The 20,291-nt window shown below is 36.6% G+C and overlaps 1 protein-coding gene across 1 annotated transcript; it reads left to right on the top strand.

Annotated features, from left to right (window-relative positions):
• Positions 1–2,143: 2,143 nt before the first annotated feature.
• On the top strand, positions 2,144–3,597 carry LOC131030327 (uncharacterized). Its single transcript, XM_057961063.1, has 2 exons — positions 2,144–2,391; positions 2,985–3,597. The coding sequence occupies exons 1-2, from the start codon at positions 2,144–2,146 to the stop codon at positions 3,595–3,597; spliced, it is 861 nt and encodes a 286-aa protein (XP_057817046.1).
• The last annotated feature ends 16,694 nt before the right edge of the window (positions 3,598–20,291 follow it).

The following is a 20,291-nucleotide window of genomic DNA, read 5'->3' as shown; positions in this document are numbered from 1 at the left end:
TACCGAATGCAAATATCTACTCAGTTCATGCCTTAGTATTTCCCATGCGGATACTTTGGAAATGCATTGAACAGGAGAACAGGTTGAGAGTTTTGTTACAGTGGAGGTAGCATTTAGAGACATCATCTTTAATGCGTGCACATATAAAGACGAGGGATATATTTGACATATCCAAAAGTGTGGTCAAAGGCTAGATGGGAAGAATTAGTTGTGTTATTGTATTATTTTTTAGTTATAGCAGTTAAGGTGGGGGGGGTAGTTAGGTTTTTGTTAGTCTTAGTTTGTAATGATGAAAGGGTGTGTCCTTTCATTTATGTCTTTTGAGTCACATGTATATAGGGAGTCATTTTAATTTTTTGGGGGATATACTAGAAGACGTAAGAAAGACTACTATTTTCCAGATTGTCTGTTGGAACTAGCAGTGTTATGTAAAACAGGTCTATAGAAATGAAAATCCATTTTGTGCAAGCAAGAGTATCATTAAGTACCTATGAGTTTGCAATTTTTGTATACCTACTATTCCAAAAATTAATATACAATATTTGTTGTCTTCATCTTTAGATCATTTCATGTTATATGATATTGATGAGTTAAAATTCTTTGGATAAATCTGAATAAGGTTTATTGCAGTGTTTTATCACTTGTTGTTATATAGATAACAAAATTGTTTTTGTTGTTCTTATAACATACATTGAAGTCATTGCAGTGATAGTCTTGCATACTTGTGAGTTTTCTCAAACTTTCTCCAAGGACCACAAATATTTGTCCATTAAGTAACATGTAAATTGTTAGATAAGACATTGGTCTGTTATTAGTTTTCTATGAGTAAATTTGATGTGTAGAAAGTCCTCACCAGAGAAACATATTACTAGTTTCTACTAGCATTGTTTTTTTGTAATCACTCAAGGTTCCAACAACATTCTTTTATAATCTTTTATTCATTATCAATTATATTCAAGTTTTCAGATTAAAGAGAGTTAAAAGCGCATAATAAAGCATAGTTGCAGGAAATATTTTTCCATTCATGTAAACAACTAATCTGTTAAGTTTAAATTCACTATAAATAAATATCTTTGTTCTTTGGAGATTGAGGTATACCCACCTAGGTCTAGTGGAGCCTAAAGTGCGGAGGAATTTGGTCTTTGACCATTCTTGTTCATTGGCCAAGGCTGATTGGGAAATCAATAAGAGAGTTGGCAAAGCTCTAGGATTTCCAATATGTGGTTTTGGGAACCAATAGATTGGTGACTCCACTGGGGAGTTGTCATACATAGTTTGACATTCACCTAGAAGCTCTGGTGTTTTTTCATTAAAGATTTGATAATTTTTTTTTTCCCCATCCGAGTCACACAACAGATTGGTGACTCTAATGGGGATTTGTCAAAGGAAGTGTTTATAATCCTTGATGGTTTGGTTTAGACTCTACTAGAGGAAGGAGCCCAGAAGATTAGTAAAAAGTATTTTTCATTTTAGGAGGTGGCGACTCTACATTTAATATATGAGTAGTAATTGGTATTTTGAGAAAGTAAGAGAAACCCCTGGGAATTTGTCAATAAGTTTTATGTAGAGGAGAAGGTTTTTGCACAAGGGACAAGATAATCCTGTCCAGTTGAGTCCAAAGAGAAGAAACAAAGAAAATAAATCAACATCAAATATGGCATTTGGGGGTTATAAGAAGTTTCCTCGTAGAGAGGATGGTTCTTCACTTGGTGATAAATTTGAAAATATGGAGGAAAATCCTTTTTATAACTTAAATACAAAAGATAATAAAGGTGGCCATGATGAAACCCTATCTACTGAGGAACAAGAGGATAGGCAGTTGGATGCAACTATTCTTAGAATGGCTGACTTAAATGGAGATGAATCTAAAATGGAAAAGGCTCTTAAGAGATAACTAGATTAGGTATTGCAGAAACTCAGATTAGAAAGAGATGTCATTCAAAGCCCTAAGTCAAATAGGGTTGAAGAAGAGAAGGAAAGAGGTGAAGCTAGTAGGATAACAACCCCTAGGTATAGTCCCCCTCACATGAGAAACTTGGATCAGCCATTTAGGGTCTGTAATAATCCATTGTCTGATGTTATGGATAATAATTATGAAAAAAGGGATAAATGGAAAAATATACCCTACAATGAAAATAGAAACATGTATAATTCTAGACAATGCAATAATCATAATGATGAAAGAAGAACTAATAGTGGGGAAATTGCTAGTAACTGGAATAGTAGAGATAGGACCAACAACGTAAGCAATAATAGAGGTAATTATGGTAATAATGGAAACCATGGAAACAATGGTAATGGGAACAATCGAAATGGAAATAACAGTAATGGTGGAGGTAACAATGAAAACAATGGTAATAATGGAGAAAATGGAAACTATCAAACTAAAAAGTATGGTTGCAGACCACCTATGACCATTTAAAGGTATAAATAGTTGGATTTCAGTGGGATAGTTGGATATCCTAATCATATTTCAAATGATTTAAGGTCAACTATCCCTAAATTCATAGGGAATGGAAATGATTCTGCAGAACAACATGCAATAAATGTAAAAAATATCATTGAAGAGTTTGAAATCCTTTATGAAGATGTTTTTATGAAACTGTTTGTTCAATCTCTAACACAGGATGGTAGAGAATGGTATAGGAATCTTCCTGATAGATGCATTGGTAGTTGGCAAGAGTTTGTTACAATATTCTTGGAAGAATTTGGAGAATATAATGATACTTCATTTGCATCTCATGAGTTGACTAGCATAAAGAAGAATCAATCTCTAAATTTAATAAGAGGTTTAATAAAGTACTTAATAGAATACCAAGAGATATTAGACCTGTTGATTCATTTTTTATTGATTTTTATTTGAGTGCTTTTGATAGCAAGACTCACTATGAGATTCTATCTCACAAACCTACCACCTTGCAACAAGCATTTAAGACAGCCACTACCATTGAAAATAATAGAAAAACTGCCTGAAGAATTTGCAGGAGAGATGATCCAAAATTATGTAATCCCAGAGCAACGAAAAAGGATGAGTTTAGCCAAATCATGGACATGCTGAAAGATATGAAGGGTAAGCAAAACCATAATGAGAAGTCATCCCCATATAGAGGAGGTAAGCCAATGAATTACAATAGACTAAGATTGCATCACATGCCATATAATACAAACTGGAAAGATGGTAAACCGATGAATGCAAATTTGAGTAAAGAAACTCCTGATCGATTGAAGAAGGTAAACAATTTGGTGGAAGAATATCCATGGTGTGAAGTCTACAATTTACCCCATGTTGCAGAAAAATGTATGATTGCTCAGGGTTTTGCAGAAGAGGACTATGAGAATGAATATGAGCCTATAGTGAATGTACTTTCATCAGATCCATTTTGGGGTAGGGATGAGGATTCATCTAAGGATGAGAAATCATTAGATGTACAATGGAGAAGAGAGAGTCAACAACACAATGTACAACAAGTTTTTACCGATGATGATGCAGACATCCCATCCCTGAGGAGATTGTTCTATAATGGAGAGCTAGTGCATTCCTTGAGAAAATTAATAGATGAAGAAAAGAAAGCCTATACTGTGGTAGCAATAGCTTAGGGAAAGAGCAATTATTAGCTAAGGAACAAAATAGTGAACCTAGAACAAGGTAAGCCATCCAGGATATTTGCAAAGGTTCCAATCGAAAAGAGACATATTAGTAAGCCACTCTCAAATTGTGGATCATTTATGTCTAAGGCTTTATCACAGGTGAAAATATATGTGCCCTTGCTTGAAGTAATTAAATTTCCTGATTACAAACATGAAACAATCAAGATTTTGTCTAATGTTGGTGAATTTAATAAAGAGGATCATAAGCCAAAAGCTTAAGATCCACCTATTGTCTATTTGGGAACTTCTATCACTAAAAATTTTACCCAGGTTGATCCTTTTTATCTAACTTTATGATTAACAATAAAATGGTTAAGAATTGTATGATAGATTCAGGTGCAACCGTGAACATAATGCCAGAAGATGTTATGAAATAACTTGGGATGCATGTAGACACTCCCTATGGGAAATGCTATGCTATGGATAAAAAATCAGTCCCAGTTGTTGGAATCATGAAGGATGTGGAGTTTCGATTTCTAGCATGCCCAGATACGTCATATAAAATAGACATCACCGTTGTGCAAGTTCTGCCAAATTATGGGATGTTGTTATCAAGACAATGGTCAAATTTGGTGGGGGGACATGTCCAGATAGATCTTTCATATGTTGGTATTTTGGTATGGTTTTGTCATTGATGTCAACACCTGCTAAATTCACCTACCTTGGAGATCCAGCAACATTCAACGGCAAATAGTAAACTGTGCAACAGTTACCAGTATATGGTTAACCGGCAGGATATAATTTTCACCGGTACCTAGAATGACATGGAAGACACTTGGTAATGTCAAAGACATATGTGGACACTTTATTTTGAAGTAATAATCATTGGTATATTCTTATTTGCATATTTGCTTTTACCGGCAAATAGGTCTAGGTTATCTAGGGTTACATTGGTAGGCTTATCTTTTCTAGATCAGCATGGCATGCTATGAAGATGATTTATTATTGTTGTAATTGCATCAAGCCGACATGTTCAATCAGTTATTGCATCGGATATTGTATTATTTGTAAAATATTTTTATTATAATATCTTGTAGAGTCGACCTACTAAAATTGGTCTTAGGTTATGGTATAAATGTAAGATCTTATTTGTAAGATCAAGTGTGGAATGCAAAAAATATTTAAGGAAGGGTATATGCGAGATCAAGCAGGGATATACACGAAGACATCATTTGAAGGTGAAGTTAGGTTTTTGTAGAAGCATATCAGCATTACACCGGTACTGAATCTAGCATATGAAGATGCTATTTTGTGCAGTACATTCTCATTGGATTTAACCATCCAACTGTAGTTAGTGTGACTCCCATTTGTGATTGAGTAGTGAGCTCTAGGCTATTGGCCTTTCTGCATGTGTAGACCCCTCTTTGTACACTTACTATCTGCAGTAGTATCATCTGATTGTGGGTAAGGTTTCCCACCATGGTTTTTCCCCTTACAAGGTTTCCATGTACAAATATTGGTGTCATGTGTTGTGGATGACTTTGTGCTTATGTTTCATGCATTAATTCTTACCGTTACAACAATTTTTTGTTAACATTGTCTACCGGCATACTTAACTAATTTACCGGTATTAAGCATTAAGTTGGTTAATAAGTTTTTGGTTTGAATTTATTAGACAAATGATTCACCCCCCCCTCTCAGTTGTCTCCGGGACCTACATCATATGCAACCATCCTAGTAAAAGGGGCGAATATAAGGATTGATAGAGAGCCGAGATCATTCTTCCTGATAGAGGAAGTTGATCCAAATGTGACGACATGTTTTCTCCAAACAAATATAGATAACTTTCAAGTAAGTATTTCTAAACCCATTCAATGCAAAACTAATAAGTTTTAAAATACTATTGAATCACATGAGGATAAGATTTGGAAAATGTACTTTGACGGTGCTTGTAGTAAGGAAGGAAATGGAGCTGGTGTGGTTTTTATTTCTCCTAATGGAAAATCATTCAAATATTCTTTCTTGTTAGCCTTTGAATGTACAAACAATGTTGCTAAATATGAAGTACTCTTGTTAGGTCTTAGAATGGAAAGTAAATATGACATTAAATTACTAACAGTTTATGGTGATTCAGAGTTAGTCGTATCTCAAGTAAGGGAAAGGTTTGCCACTAAAAATGTAAGGCTTCGAAATTACAGAAATGAGGTGTGGGATTGAATTGAATTTTTTGATGCATTTTATATAACATTGATTGAAAGATCTAACAATATTTTGGCTGATTTTATGGCTAACCTAGCAATTAAACATAATGATATTCCTTTTGATGACATCACCCAAGTTGAAATAAAAACTAGACCTACAATACCAGTTAACATAAAAAATCGGTAGATATTTGATGATGAAAGGGATCTTCTAAAGTTCTTATTTTGTGAAGATCAGTATGAAGGCCAACATATGGATTTGAATGCATGTGTGGAAGAGGAGAGTGGTAAGGAATCTCTATTTGGAAAAATTATCCTCCAGCTTAAAACAAATAAGATTCCCAAAGGGTTAGTGGAACTAGAGAGGATGATTGACAATAAGGATATGACAAATTTCAAGCCCAACACTGGAGGGTATGAAGAAGCAGAGAAAATAAACATGGGAAGTGAAAACAATCCTAGAGAGGTTTACATTGGAAAGAAGCTTACACCAAAAATTAGGACGACATTGGTTAATCTGTTAAGAAAATATAGATGTGTTTTCGCTTGGTCATATGATGACCTCAAGGCATACAGAGAGGATTTATTCTAGCATGAAATCCCACTGAAATCAGATGCAAAACCATTTAGGAAAAAGAAAAGGCCTATAAATCCCACATTGGCTCCCAAAATGAAGGAAGAATTGATGAAGATGAGGAATGCAGGAATTATAGAGCCTATAAGACATTCTACATGGGTGTTGAACTTGGTACTTGTTAGAAAGAAAAATGGTGATATCAGATTATGTGTGGACTTTAGGAATTTGAATATATCATCTTTAAAGGATAATTATGCTCTGCCTAACATGGAAGATTTGCTGCAAAAGGTAATAGGGAATGAATTACTTTCTATGATGGATGGGTTCTCTGGTTACAACCAGGTAAAGGTTAAGGAATCAGAAAAATACAAAACTACTTTCACTACACCATGGGGCACATATGTGTATGCCAGGATGCCATTTGGACTTACCAACGTTGGGGATACTTTTCAAATGGCTATGGATGTAGCTTTTGAAGGCCTCATTGACTACATTTTAGTTGTATACCAGGATGATTTGATAGCATACTCCAAGAAAGAAGAGAACCACTATAATGACCTAGAGAAGATTTTCATCAGAGCACTGGAGTATGACATCTCTCTAAATCCAAAAAAATGTCACTTTGGAGTCACTGAGAGTAAACTGCTGGGTCATATTGTATGAAAAGATGGAGTAAGGATTGACCTTAAGAGAATTGCAGCTATTGACAAAATTCAGATTCCTAAAACAGTCAAAGCTATTCAATTGTTCTTTGGAGAAATTAATTTTGTTAGGAGGTTTGTGTTGAATTTTTTTGAGATTATAAAACCTATTGCAAAAATGTTGAAGAAGGGTGCAGAGATAAAATGGACTAATGAAGAAATTAAGTCCTTTATAAACATTAAAAAGGCCATCAAGGAAGCACCTGTACTTAAATTTCCTAATTTCTCTAAACCTTTTCAAGTATTTTCTTTTGCTCGATTTCATACTATTGTTGTAGTTATGCTGCAAAATAATGATGAAGGTCATGAACAACCAGTGACATTTTTTAGCAAGACACTACAAGCTTCTGAGTTAAATTATGATATAAATGAGAAACAAGCATATGCCTGAGTAAAAGTTGTAAAATCTTTTAGACCATATTTAGTGGGAGCTAATGTCATTGCCTATTTTCCTAATGATGCAGTCAAGGATATTTTCAGGCAAACTGAAACTACTGGGAGAAGATGCAGATGGATCAATCAATTTCAGGAGTTCAACATTCATATCTAGATTACTAAACTAGTAAGACATCAAAGATTGGCTAAACTAATGACACAATCAAATTTGGAAGAAACACAGATAAATCAGGTAGAATTAGAGGAGGCTCAAATAAGCATTGAGATGTGTCCTTGGTACAAGAATATTGTCTATTATTTAAAACACATGAAGTGTCCAGAGGATTTAAATGATAGTCAGAAAAGAACACTTAAACTTTAGGCATCTAGGTATGTATTTCTTAAAGGTGATTTATATTGGAAAAATAGGGATGGTATCCTCCTATTTTGTTTGGATGTTTATCAAGCACAATCTATTTTAAAGGAAATGAATGAAGGTGTATGCGGAGGACATTTTTCAGCAAAAAGTACTACCCATAAAATACTCAATGTCGGTTACTATTGGCCACAAGTATTCAAGGACTCTCACACACATATCAAAAAATGTGAGGCTTGCCAAAAAAAATTCAGGACAACTTAAATATGATGGAGCTCTTCCACTCAGACCCATGCAAAATGAAGAACCTTTTCAAATGTGGGGTGTTGATTTTATAGGAGAAATTGCAAACAAATCTAGTGGAGGACACAAATGGATTTTGGTAGCTACTGATTACTTCACCAAATGGGTGGAGGCAATTCCTACAAGGCAGGCTACAAGTAAGGTGGTAACAAAGTTTCTTTTGGAAAATATATTGACAAGGTTTGGGGTACCCCACAAAAATGTTGTAGATAATGGGATGTGTTTTAGATCCAAAGAATTTGCTCATTTTTTGTGAAAGTTATGGAATCACTTTGTCATATTCATCACCTTATCATCCCCAAGGGAATTGACAAGCCTAATCTAGTAACAAAAACTTATTAAATATCATTAAGAGGATGTTAGGTGACAACAAAAGGGCATAGGATTCAAAATTGAATTTGGTAGTATGGGCAGATAGAGTAACAATCAAGAAATCCATAGGGTTCACTCCTTATCAGCTTGTTTATGGTAAAGAAGCAAGGTTGGCATTGAACAACCTTCTCCTAGTGTATAAATTTGTCTCAGAGGAATATTTAGAAGATGTTGATTTCATGGAAGACAAGTTGGTATAGTTGGTTGAATTGGATGAGTACAGAAGAGAGGCTTAGGAACAAAATATACAAAAGTAGATGTTGGCATTTTTGATGTTTATGTTGTGATTGTCATTGATGGACACACACTTGTATTGAGATCCCCTTTATATGTATGAGCTTGTGCTCAACCGGTATTTGTTCCAACCGATATGTGGTATACTAGTCTTTAGACTAGTGGTGATTTTGCAGAATGTCTTTCCTAGTCTGAAGCAGCATGTCGACCCCAAGCGGTTCGTAGATCACAAGTGGTACGAGGGAGCAAAGCGGCACAACACATTCTTACCAGTCTTCATTTTTGTCAAACCGGCAACCAGTGTTTTTGTATGAACCGGTAATACTCTATGATGAGTTACCAATCCACCGATTATTTGACGGTGCCGACACATTGATGGTGCTTTTTGTGTCATGTTACTGAGTATGTCTAGATTCATTGAACCTAGGATATTGTAATGTAATCCTATTGGACCAACATGAAATCAAATTCCTTTAAAAGGACATCATGTCTAGGATTTCAAGTTGTTGCTGAAAGGGTTAATGTTGAGCTAGGGTTTAAGGTGGGAGTCTAGAACGATCTTATCTGAGAAGATCAAGTTGTAACTGTGAGAGAGAGAGAGGAGACTGAAGTAATGCTAGAATGCATTAGCTGTGAGCAATACTGGATCTAACCAAGTAGTTTGTGCTATTAGATAGATCAAACACTTGTTGATTACTCACATCTTTGACAAGTCTATAGCCCTTAACCGAGTAGGTCTCAAAGCCTTTGTAAAATCCTCTAACAAGGTGGTTCACACATGTGAATCTAAAATCCTCTAACAAGGTAGTCTTTAATCAAACTTATCTCCTAACAGAGATTGAGATTCCTAACAAGATCTGTTCTGGTGAAGAACATTGTAAGACCTTAACCGGTCTGGTTTCTATTCTGTAGATAGTGACTTGTGAGTTCCATCTCACCGTGGTTTTTCCTAGTTGGGTTTCCACGTCAAATATCTTGTGTTATGGTTGTATTGCTTTTGTGGGTGAATGCTTTATTCACATTCTGGTTTGCATGTGTGGTAACCGATTTGACTGTTAGACTGCTTTACTGGTTTATCTTTAGACTGTGTAAGTGTTTTAGTGCAGAAGTTTTTGGAATACTAATTCACCCCCCCTCTTAGTATTCATCAATTGGTATCAGAGCCTACCTTTCTATAAGTTTAACCACTTGGAAAGAGATATGGGGGAATACACCTTGAGGGAACTTACTCAATGGCTCACTAAGTCTAAGCAAGCCTATGATGATCTTATGGTCAAATACAAGGCATCTCAAGCAAAAAGGAGAGAACATGCAGAGAGGCTAATGGAACTATCTAAATGTAGTTCTGAAGATGAAGCTAACATGGAAGCCATGATTGCTGAAGTATATAAGTTGAATGATTCAAACTCCAATCTGAGAAAGGAGTTGGAAGGACTGACTATTTGGTTTAGTCAAGAGCTTGAGAACCAGAGAAAAGCTGAAGATCTGGTAAAGGATAGAGATCATGAGATCTCCAAGTTGAAACAAGAGATTAGTGCACTGATTGCTCGCCTTCATGAGAGCAGAATGGAAAAAGAAGATTTGTAAGGAGAATTGAACATTGCCATCTCAGAAAATGCAAGTCTAATGGAGACAAACACTGCTATCTCCAAAGAACTCTTTGAGTGAAAGGAAATACTTGTTAAGTCTGGCAAAAGTACAGTCAAGCTAGAGAAAAAGCTTGAGTCATCTAGACCGGCAAAGAATACCAATGGTCTTGGTTTTTCTGGACATGAGGAAGGAGAATCCTCAGGAACAAATGCTGAAGCATCAAAGAAGAAACCGACACTCAAAGGAAAAGGTAAGCAAAAATTCAAACCTGTTTGCTTTAACTATCTTAAAGAAGGACACACTGCTAATGTATGTAGGAGCAAAGCCTACAATAATTTTCCTTATTTTATCAACAATGTACCTAGATCCAATAAGTTCAATGGTCATTGTTATGCATGCAACAAGTTTGGGCATAGAGCATTTGAATGCAGGTCTATAATGGATAACACTGGAAGATATCCTCAGAGGACTCAAGGAACTAGTCCTAAACCTTTTACAAACTGGAACCACAACCGGTTTAATGTCTTCAATCATCAGTCAAGAAGCAGTGGTCATCAAGTGGCAACCAGATGGAGAGAAAGTTGTATGATCTATTGTGGTCATGGTCACACTACTGCAACATGCAGAAGGAAGAATGGAAACATGTACAATGGACCTTGGAGAGAACCTAGACTTGTTTCCTATCACTGCAACAAACCGGGCCACATTGCAAGATTCTGCAGAAGCAGAAAAAGTATATCTAATAATATACCGGTCACTTGGGAAGAAGAAATAGATGTTGAAAAAGTTCAAGGGGACATGAAGAAAACATGGAGGAAGAAAACAATAATGTCGGAAGAGGAACCAGTTTCTGCACCTAGTGTGGAAATATCAGAACCGGCAAACTAAGCCTCAAAGGCTTAGGGGGAGAAAATGGTGAAATGCTTTCTAACCCCTGGTTGACACCAGTAAAAGACCTTAACTGGTATGCAATACCTATCGCTTGGCAGAAGACTGGAAATGGTAAAAAGGCAAATTAGGGTTTGCGCCCTAATAGAGGAGCATTAATGACGGTAGGTGAGAGACATGTATAAATGCATTTTTCAAATCATTTCTCACTATCTATTTTCGAGTGAAGAAAAGGAAATTTGAGCTTTGATTTCAAGAAAGTGAACAACCTTGAAAGAGATTCAAATCTAGTTTGCAAGCGGTAGTGGAGAACACAAAGTGGTGATTTGGAATTCGATGGAGAGTGAAGTGAAGCGGAATCAGGAAGCCCTAAATTCGCGTTTGAAAGGTATTTTTTGTGTTCTTGAAATACTCTTCAATGGCTTCTGCATCTCATACCAGTTCAAGTACATCCATTGAGTCAAAAAGTTTCATTCAGAGGAAGTCCAAGTATAATGCTTTATCACAAGTTCCAGCTAGAGTCATAATCGAAGAAGGAATTTTCAATTATATTGATTGCAAAATAGAAGACCTAGGGTCTTTAGCCATTCATACTCAGTTAGGTCTATTTTGCAGAAAGGACAAAAGGATCAAACTGGAATTTAGTGTCATAGAGAAGAAGAAATTCCACAACGCAGTATATTTCCTGGAAGACTTCATAGAGGATCACATTAGGATCATCTTGAGTAGAGTCCATGGTGACAAGATGTACCTGGAAAGGATGCATGATATCACGCCTTAGGCAATTCATGCAGTCACCAGTTTTTGCAACACAGGGGAAGTGCTAGCCCTGAGAAAAGTGAGCAAAATGGAAATGACCAAGCTCACCAGTTCAACAAGTGATTCACGGGGTATGACAGTCAATCCTATCAAGGATGATCTGGTGAAATAGGCTTGCATGGTGATAGGCTACAGAACATTCTCAGCTAGTAGGATTAATTCTGTATCTGCTGCAGCAGTAGATGCCACTTACCGAATGATAAAAGAGGATGCATCTTTTGACTTATGCACTGGCATGCAAAGGCAACTCCTACTAAATCTTAAGGCAATCAAGCAAGACAACTCACTGAGGTTTAAGTTTGGACAACTACTGGTAGGTTTGTTTTTCTATTTCCAAGGCTACTTTCTTGGTGTAGGAGATGTCCATTGGTCCCCTAACCAACCGGTAACCAAGCAGATAAAAGAAAGTGTGCAAGCCATTGGAACCGGCTACCCTGAGGTACTAAACAAATATTTTGATGAGTTCAGAAGAAAGATGAGTCAAAGGGTAAGAATCTCAGGTGACATAGTGAAGAAATACGAAGATGACATCTGTTTCACTATTTAGGTGGACAAATGCCTAATGGAGACTATTGAGCCTAGAATGGAGGAGGTAGAGCCAATGGGCTATGAAGTTATGTTTGACATACTGGAAGGGTATGCCTCAACCCTTATTGCCTTGCCTCTTGATCCAAAGGCTAAGAGGATTGGAACCTACTTGGAGAGGATTGCACCGGCTGAAGAACCATTGGTGAAGAAGGGAAAAGAACCAGCAGCTAAGAAAGCTAAGGCAGTGCCTGCAGCATCAGCACTGGCTACCACTGCAACTCCAAGAGTGACCAAGAGGTCACTAGCAAAGAAGAAACCGGAGGTAACACCGGGAAAAGTCTTCGAAAGAAAGAGGAAGACTAAGGCAAATGAACTAGACTCCAAAGAAACTGAGTCTGATGAACAGCCAAAGAAGGCAAGAAAGACAAAGAAGATGAAGAAGAATGAATTGGCAACATCTGCACCGGTAAATATAGACATCTCCTCTTACAAACCTTTGACACATTGTCAAAGAACAGTAAAAAATATTAGGAGAAAGCTACTTCATGATTTAATAGACTATTATGATGAATTTAATAGTGAGGAAAAAGATGAAGTACTACAGGAAATCATTCTTTATTTATGTAAAAATGACCGGTCACCATCAGAGATTAAATCTCAAACAGCGGATTCATTATTTAAAGCATTAGACAATAAATGGCGCATTGCCATTGAAAAGGAATAGGAGATTAGGGAGAAAGTCTTTGTACAGTACTTCCTCGAACTCTCTAATTCATAATTATTTGATGCCCTGGATCAAAATAAAGGTCTCTTCTTCACAAGGAGAAGAAGACTCTAGTTGTTGGAGGGGAGAGTTGATGATGTTGAAAAAGATACACATCAGCATATGGCTCATGCTATCATCTCTCACAAAGCACGAATGGCCAACCTCCAAGTGGAAAAGGAACTGGTTATTTCCAAACCAAATGAGGTCTTCGATGAGGAAGGAAACTTGGTTGAAGAACCAATCAACACCATCGATGTCGATGCCCTAGATGTAGATGATGTCACTCAGGACATACCTTCTGAGGGAATAGAACAAGGGCAACAGGCCGATCAAGGTGGTGAACAAGTTGAGGACACACAACAAGCGGCAAAGGAACAAGAAGAGAAAAAGAAGAAGGATGAAGATGAGAAATAGAAGAAAGAGGAAGAGAAGAGAAAAGAGGAAGAGGAGAAATGGAAAGATGAAGAAAAGAAGAAGCAAGAAGATGACAGGAAAAAGAAAGAAGAAGAGGATAAGGAAGAAGAGGAGAAGAAAAAGAAGGAAGAGGAAGAGAAGAAGAAAAAGGAAGAGGAAGAACAGAAGAAGAAGGAAGTGGAAGAGAAGAAGAAGAAGGAAGAGGAAGAACAAAAGAAGGAAATGGAAGAGAAGAAGAAGAAGGAAGAGGAAGCACAGAAGAAGAAGGAAGAGGAAGCATAGAAGAAGAAGGAAGAAGAAGCAAAGAAGAAGGTAGAAGCAGAGCAGAAGTAGAAAGAAGAAGAAGACAAGAAGAAGATGGAAGAAGAAGAGAAGAAAAAGAGAGAAGAGAAAGAGAAGGAAGAGAAGGAGAAGAAAAAGAAGGAAGAAGCAGACAAGACAATCGAAGCAATGAAGAGCACACAGATGGAAACTCCTAAGACAACCGGTAGCCAAGCCAAACTGGCTGTTATCTCGAGCCCCATTGATCTCCAATCTGCAAGTGAGCCTGAGCTTATGCAGAGCATCAAGGTTGCCCAAGAGTGCCTTGAAGGCATTCATAGGAAAAGAGAACAAGATATTATTCAGGAAGTTGTAGACACACTTACTGGTTTAATCCCCGATGCTAATCTTCCTGACACTGAATCATTACTAGCACAACTCAAACTTCTATGTACTATAGTGGATGATCAGGTGCAGAGTCTATAAGAAGCAGCAGAGGCCAATGTAAAGAAAGAGCACCAAAAGGCTCTTAATGTCGCTCTAGTGAAGAAGTTGAATGAGCTTATAACTGAGCTGCTAAAAGACCAAAAGGACATAAGGAATGCCTTGGATGAGGGAAACTTGCTACTCAGCAAAATCTGTCAACCTCATCTATTCTGTGATGATGTGCTAGCAAAGAAGCAACAACTTCAAACAAACTTACAATCCTACTTGTGAACATTCAAGACTCCTTATGATTCCTTTGCAGCATATGGGCAAACCGTTCACTGGTTCCAGGTCCAGTTAGCCAAGATGGAGCAAGAGATCTATACACGGTCTAGGGATTTGCAGGAGCTTCAACTCGTATTACTTCCACAACTACAAATTCTTCAGAAGTGTTATCTGAACCTGGATGCCCTAATAGTCACATAGGAACTGAGCACAATAGATGCCATGGAGGAATAGGTATCCCAGATGTAGACAGAGAAGGAATTGGCAATCTCCCTACTTGAGTCCTGGTCCCTCTCCATGAAACAATTTTTGTAGGACTATAAATCAGTTTTTGACAATTATTATTCATTATTGTCATAAACTCTTTTATATATATATGGAAATAGGGTTTTTCAGTGGTACTTTCTCATTGTTGGCAAAGGGGGAGAAGTATATCTAGTTTTTGGTTTTAAAATTTTGATCTTCTATCATATGGGGGAGAAGTATATCAGGGGGAGAAGTATCTGTTTTGAAATTTTGATATATGTTGTGATATATGTTATATGCTCTAATGATTATGCTCTGTATGCAAAATTGCAATACACTGTGTTGATTAAGCGATAGTGTATATGCTTAGGGGGAGCAATTTTGTTAATGGCAAGTTTTTGTTGTAAAACACTTAGATGCCAAAATTTTATTTTCCTAAGTGTTGCCATCAATGCCAAAGGGGGAGATTGTTGGCATTTTTGATGTTTATGTTGTGATTGTCATTGATGGACACACACTTGTATTGAGATCCCCTTTATATGTATGAGCTTGTGCTCAACCGATATTTGTTCCAACCGATATGTGGTATACTAGTCTTTAGACTAGTGGTGATTTTGTAGAATGTGTTTCCCGGTCTGAAGCGACATGTCGACCCCAAGCAGTTCGTAGATCACAAGCGGTACGAGGGAGCAAAGCGGCACAACACATTCTTACCAGTCTTCATTTTTGTCAAACCGGCAACCAGTATTTTTGTATGAATCGGTAATACTCTATGATGAGTTACCAACCAACATTTTGTGATGAGTTACCAATCCACCGATTGTTTGATGGTGCTGACACATTGGCGGTGCTTTTTGTGTCATGTTACTGAGTATGTCTAGATTCATTGAACCTAGGAAATTGTAATGTAATCCTATTGGACCGACATGAAATCAGATTCCTTTAAAAGGACATCATGTCTAGGGTTTTAAGTTGTTGCTGAAAGGGTTAATGTTGAGCTAGGGTTTAAGGTGGGAGTCTAGAATGATCTTATCTGAGAAGATCAAGTTGTAACTGTGAGAGAGAGAGAGGAGACTGAAGTAATGCTGTAATGCATTAGCTGTGAGAAATACTGGATCTAACCAAGTAGTTTGTGCTATTAGATAGATCAAACACTTGTTGATTACTCACATCTTTGACAAGTCTATAGCCCTTAACCGGGTAGGCCTCAAAGCCTTTGTAAAATCCTCTAACAAGGTGGTTCACACATGTGAATCTAAAATCCTCTAACAAGGTAGTCTTTAATCAGACTTATCTCCTAACAGAGATTGAGATTCCTAACAAGATCTATTCTAGTGAAGAACATTGTAAGACCTTAACCGGTTTGACCTTAACCGGTCTGGTTTCTATTCTGCAGATAGTGACTTGTGAGTTCCATCTCACCGTGGTTTTTCCCAGTTGGGTTTCCACGTCAAATATCTTGTGTTATGGTTGTATTGCTTTTGTGGGTGAATGCTTTATTCGCATTTTGGTTTGCATGTGTGGTAACCGGTTTGACTGTTAGACTGCTTTACCAGTTTATCTTTAGACTGTGTAAGTGTTTTAGTGCAGAAGTTTTTGGAATACTAATTCACCCCCCCCTCTTAGTATTCATCAGAAGATGGTAGAATAATTACATGACAAGAAGGCTTTTGATAGGACTTTTGAAGAAGGGAAGTGGGTGCTCAAATGGAATGCAAAAGAATGGGACAGTGGGAAGCATGGAATATTCGAAGCACTTTGGCTAGGACCATACATCATCATGGATAAAGGAGGAGAAAATTCAGAAGATGGGTTGGTATAGTTGGTTGAATTGGATGAGTATAGAAGAGAGGCTCAGGAACCAAATATACAAAAGTAGAAGATGGTAAAAGCATTACATGACAAGAAGGCTTCTGATAGGACTTTTGAAGAAGGGGAGTGGGTGCCAAATGGAAAGCAAAAGACCAGGATAGGGGGAAGCATGGAAAATTTGAAGCACTTTGGCTAGGACCATACATCATCATGGGTAAAGGAGGAGAAAATTCATATTTCTTGCAGAACACTGAGGGTGAAATTGAAGAATTTCCAGTACATCCTAAGTATCTCAAGCATTTTTTCTCTTAGGGAGCAGGGAGTATTCTTGTACTATAGTAGTGTAGTTTTTCCTTTGTTGTTTGTTTCTGTTTATTTTTGGTCTGCTTTCGAGAGATAGATGACATCTTTCTATGTCCCTAAAAAGAACATACATCCCCAGAAAGATCCACTGTTAGCACATATTTTTGCAAAATATTATGTGCTATTTGTTTGATGTTTTATATGTAGATTTTCATCATAAGAGCATTTATTGTTGGATTGCATGTGCAGGGGGTATGTTGCTGTATCAGAAAAATCCTACTATGACCTATTTTCAAAATTGGACAAGTACTGCTGGGGCATGCTAAAGGTTGACACTGAATAGGGACTACATGAGGAAATTTCATCATGATAGTATTGGGATCCTTATAAGGACATTTTTGGGCCTATGTGATAGACTCAGTCTCCATGGAAGGTTGGAGGTGTAAACAATATATGAAGAGGAGCTTAATTAGCATAATTACCAAATTTGAGCTATCAGCGTAAGTTATCCTAATAGAACCGACTAGCCAAAACAATGAGAGACCTATCGACATGAGCTAGACTGACTATTCCGAAGGAGAACCAAAAGGAAGTTCAAAAGGAGGGCTTCATCAGAAAAACATTCACTATCAGGGGCATGAGAAAAGTGTTGTGCCGATAGCCGATGAGGTTATCAGTATAACTTACACTGATGAAGGAGAATGCAAAGTAGAGGTTGACAATATCATCGAGTCATCGGAAAATGTCATAGCATGCTACCCTGATACTCGATGGGCTAGGTGGCGAAGGTAATGTTATTGACATATCTTACTCTGATAAGGTGATACCAAAAGGTGGAAAATACTAAGTCATTGGGGTAACTTAAACCATCAGTAAAAGGTGTTTTAGGCTATGTCGATACCCAATGAGGAAGACAAGTCGGGCACGGAGAAGGAAAATTGATCGGGATGAGTTACATCAATCGAAGACATAGTCATCAGGATATCATCACCTCATCAGAAGGAGACATCTTTTGTTATACCTAATATGATTAAGTTCATTCATTCATTATAGTTAAAATATAGCTAATATGATTAAGTTCATTTATTAAGGTTAAAATGTAAATAACCAAATGAGTTCATCCATTATAGTTAAAATAAAGCTAATATGATGAAGTTCATTTATTAAGGTTAAAATGTAAACAACCAAATGAGTTCATCCCTTGTAATTAAAATATAGCTAGTAAGATGAAGTTCATTTTTTAAGGTTAAAAATGTAGATAACAAAATGAAGTTCATCCATTAGAATTACAATTTAGGGAACATGACGAGTTCATCCAATAATTTCTAACCATTCATTACGATCAATTTTACATTAAACACATGTCATGCACATTGTTCCAAAATGCACTTAAATTTCATCATAACTAGTGAGATCTTTTCAAGCATATTTATTTTCATTAACAATAATAGAATTCATTCTGCTAAATAAAACTACACTTTTTCATGATCTACATTACTGCATTAAGTGACGACTGCATACATGCATTTATGATACATCTCACCTAATCCACTTATACATTCTACCAATATGTCATCCATACATGCTAACACTAAAACATGAAACATAAGAACAAAAGCATCACATAACACCAAAATGATATCAGAGTTCACCCCTAAAGGGCTACATCTCTAGGTCTGCTCAACTAAAAGACCCCTCTGATCATTTAAATAAGTTAAGGATACATAAGGTTCACATCATTTACAATCCTGCCATCAAGGTGGACATAACCAATATGCAAACGACCACATCGGTCAATAATACATAAATGATCCCTACATAGAAAAGGATCCAACTGAACATATTAAAAGCAAATACAAAGGTCCATTGCCTGACGGTACTCTAATTAGAGACCTGACCAGCTATGGTCAACCACAAATCAACACACTACACCGGCATAAAGGAAAAGACCAATTATAACATCATCACAAGGCAACAGCCAAACTAGAGACCGTTGATATAAACAGGTACCCCAAATTAACCAAACGACAGGGTCCAAAAAAACATATCAAGGCCTTGCCATTACTTTAAACAAAAGCAAATACATAAATTAAACTTGCATAGGCAATAACCGAGAAAGGACAATATTCTTTCCTATTGGTTTAAACAATAAAATTCGATCAAGTTTTCTAAATGATTGAAGTTTTCAAAAATACATTAACAGAAACATCACCATTACAAGGTGGATACAATACTATAATTGAAATATTACCATTTGTCTATTTCACAATACAGAGGAAGAATATAACTAAACCATTTATTTTACTAAATGAAGATATCATTAACTTACCAATTTTCCAATTGATGCATTATTAAATTTCCAATAATTTTAATAGCATATCATTTAAATTTTGAAAATATCCAATGATAGATATTTCATTTTGCAATTACTCATATACTTTAGTATTCCATCTCTAAAATTCCTAGATAACCTATATCATTTAAATCGAAGAACAATATATTCCTGAAAATATATATTATTTAAAAATCACCAAATAATAAATATTTTTTTAATTCAAAAATCTCCAATGAAAAATAATATTCTATCTATTCCCAAAGGGTACTTCCTCATTAAGATAGATACCCAAATTAAATATTAATCGTTCTATATTTATTAACCCCTAGATAATAAGATATAAACAATTAATAATTTAATGATACACAATTTCAAATTAAATATTAATTAATATATATTAATATCCATTAATAAAATATATATTAATAATAATTTAATAATACACAGTTTTCAATTAATTATTAATTAATATATATTTATTAATCTTCATTAATAAAATATATATATATTAATAATAATTAATAATAATTAAAATCATTAAAACAGACTTCAAAAAAAAATTGAAAAAAAAGGAAAGTGGGGAGCCGCTATGGGGCCCACCTCCCATCACGGGAGTGGTGGAAGCCACTGCAACCTCTCTTGCAGCTGCAGTGGATGCAAGTCTCTGCGGCCACTGTGGACGCAGGTCTCTACGGTCGCGGACGCAGGTCCCTACGGCCGCCGCGGACGTAGGTCCCTACGAACACTGTAGGTGTAGGTCCCTATAGCCACCGCAGGCGCAGGACCCTGTGGCCGCCATGGGCGCAAGTCACTGTGGAACCTACATGGAGGAGGGGAAGGGAGGCGGCGTGAGTCGAGCCTCGGCTCCTCCGCCCACCAAACCCTAGCCCC

This window comes from Cryptomeria japonica, chromosome 4, assembly GCF_030272615.1.
Source record: "Cryptomeria japonica chromosome 4, Sugi_1.0, whole genome shotgun sequence".
In the NCBI taxonomy this organism is placed as follows: Eukaryota; Viridiplantae; Streptophyta; class Pinopsida; order Cupressales; family Cupressaceae; genus Cryptomeria; species Cryptomeria japonica.
This window is presented reverse-complemented; position numbering and strand designations above follow the sequence as displayed.

What these genes read in the sequence shown, in the direction of transcription:
- LOC131030327 (XM_057961063.1), top strand. Translation starts at nt 2,144, where the DNA reads ATGTATAATTCTAGACAATGCAATAATCATAATGATGAAAGAAGAACT. An exon ending in GGAAACTATCAAACTAAAAA is followed by an intron (nt 2,392 to 2,984) that starts GTATGGTTGCAG and finishes AAGAATTTGCAG; the next exon opens with GAGAGATGATCCAAAATTAT.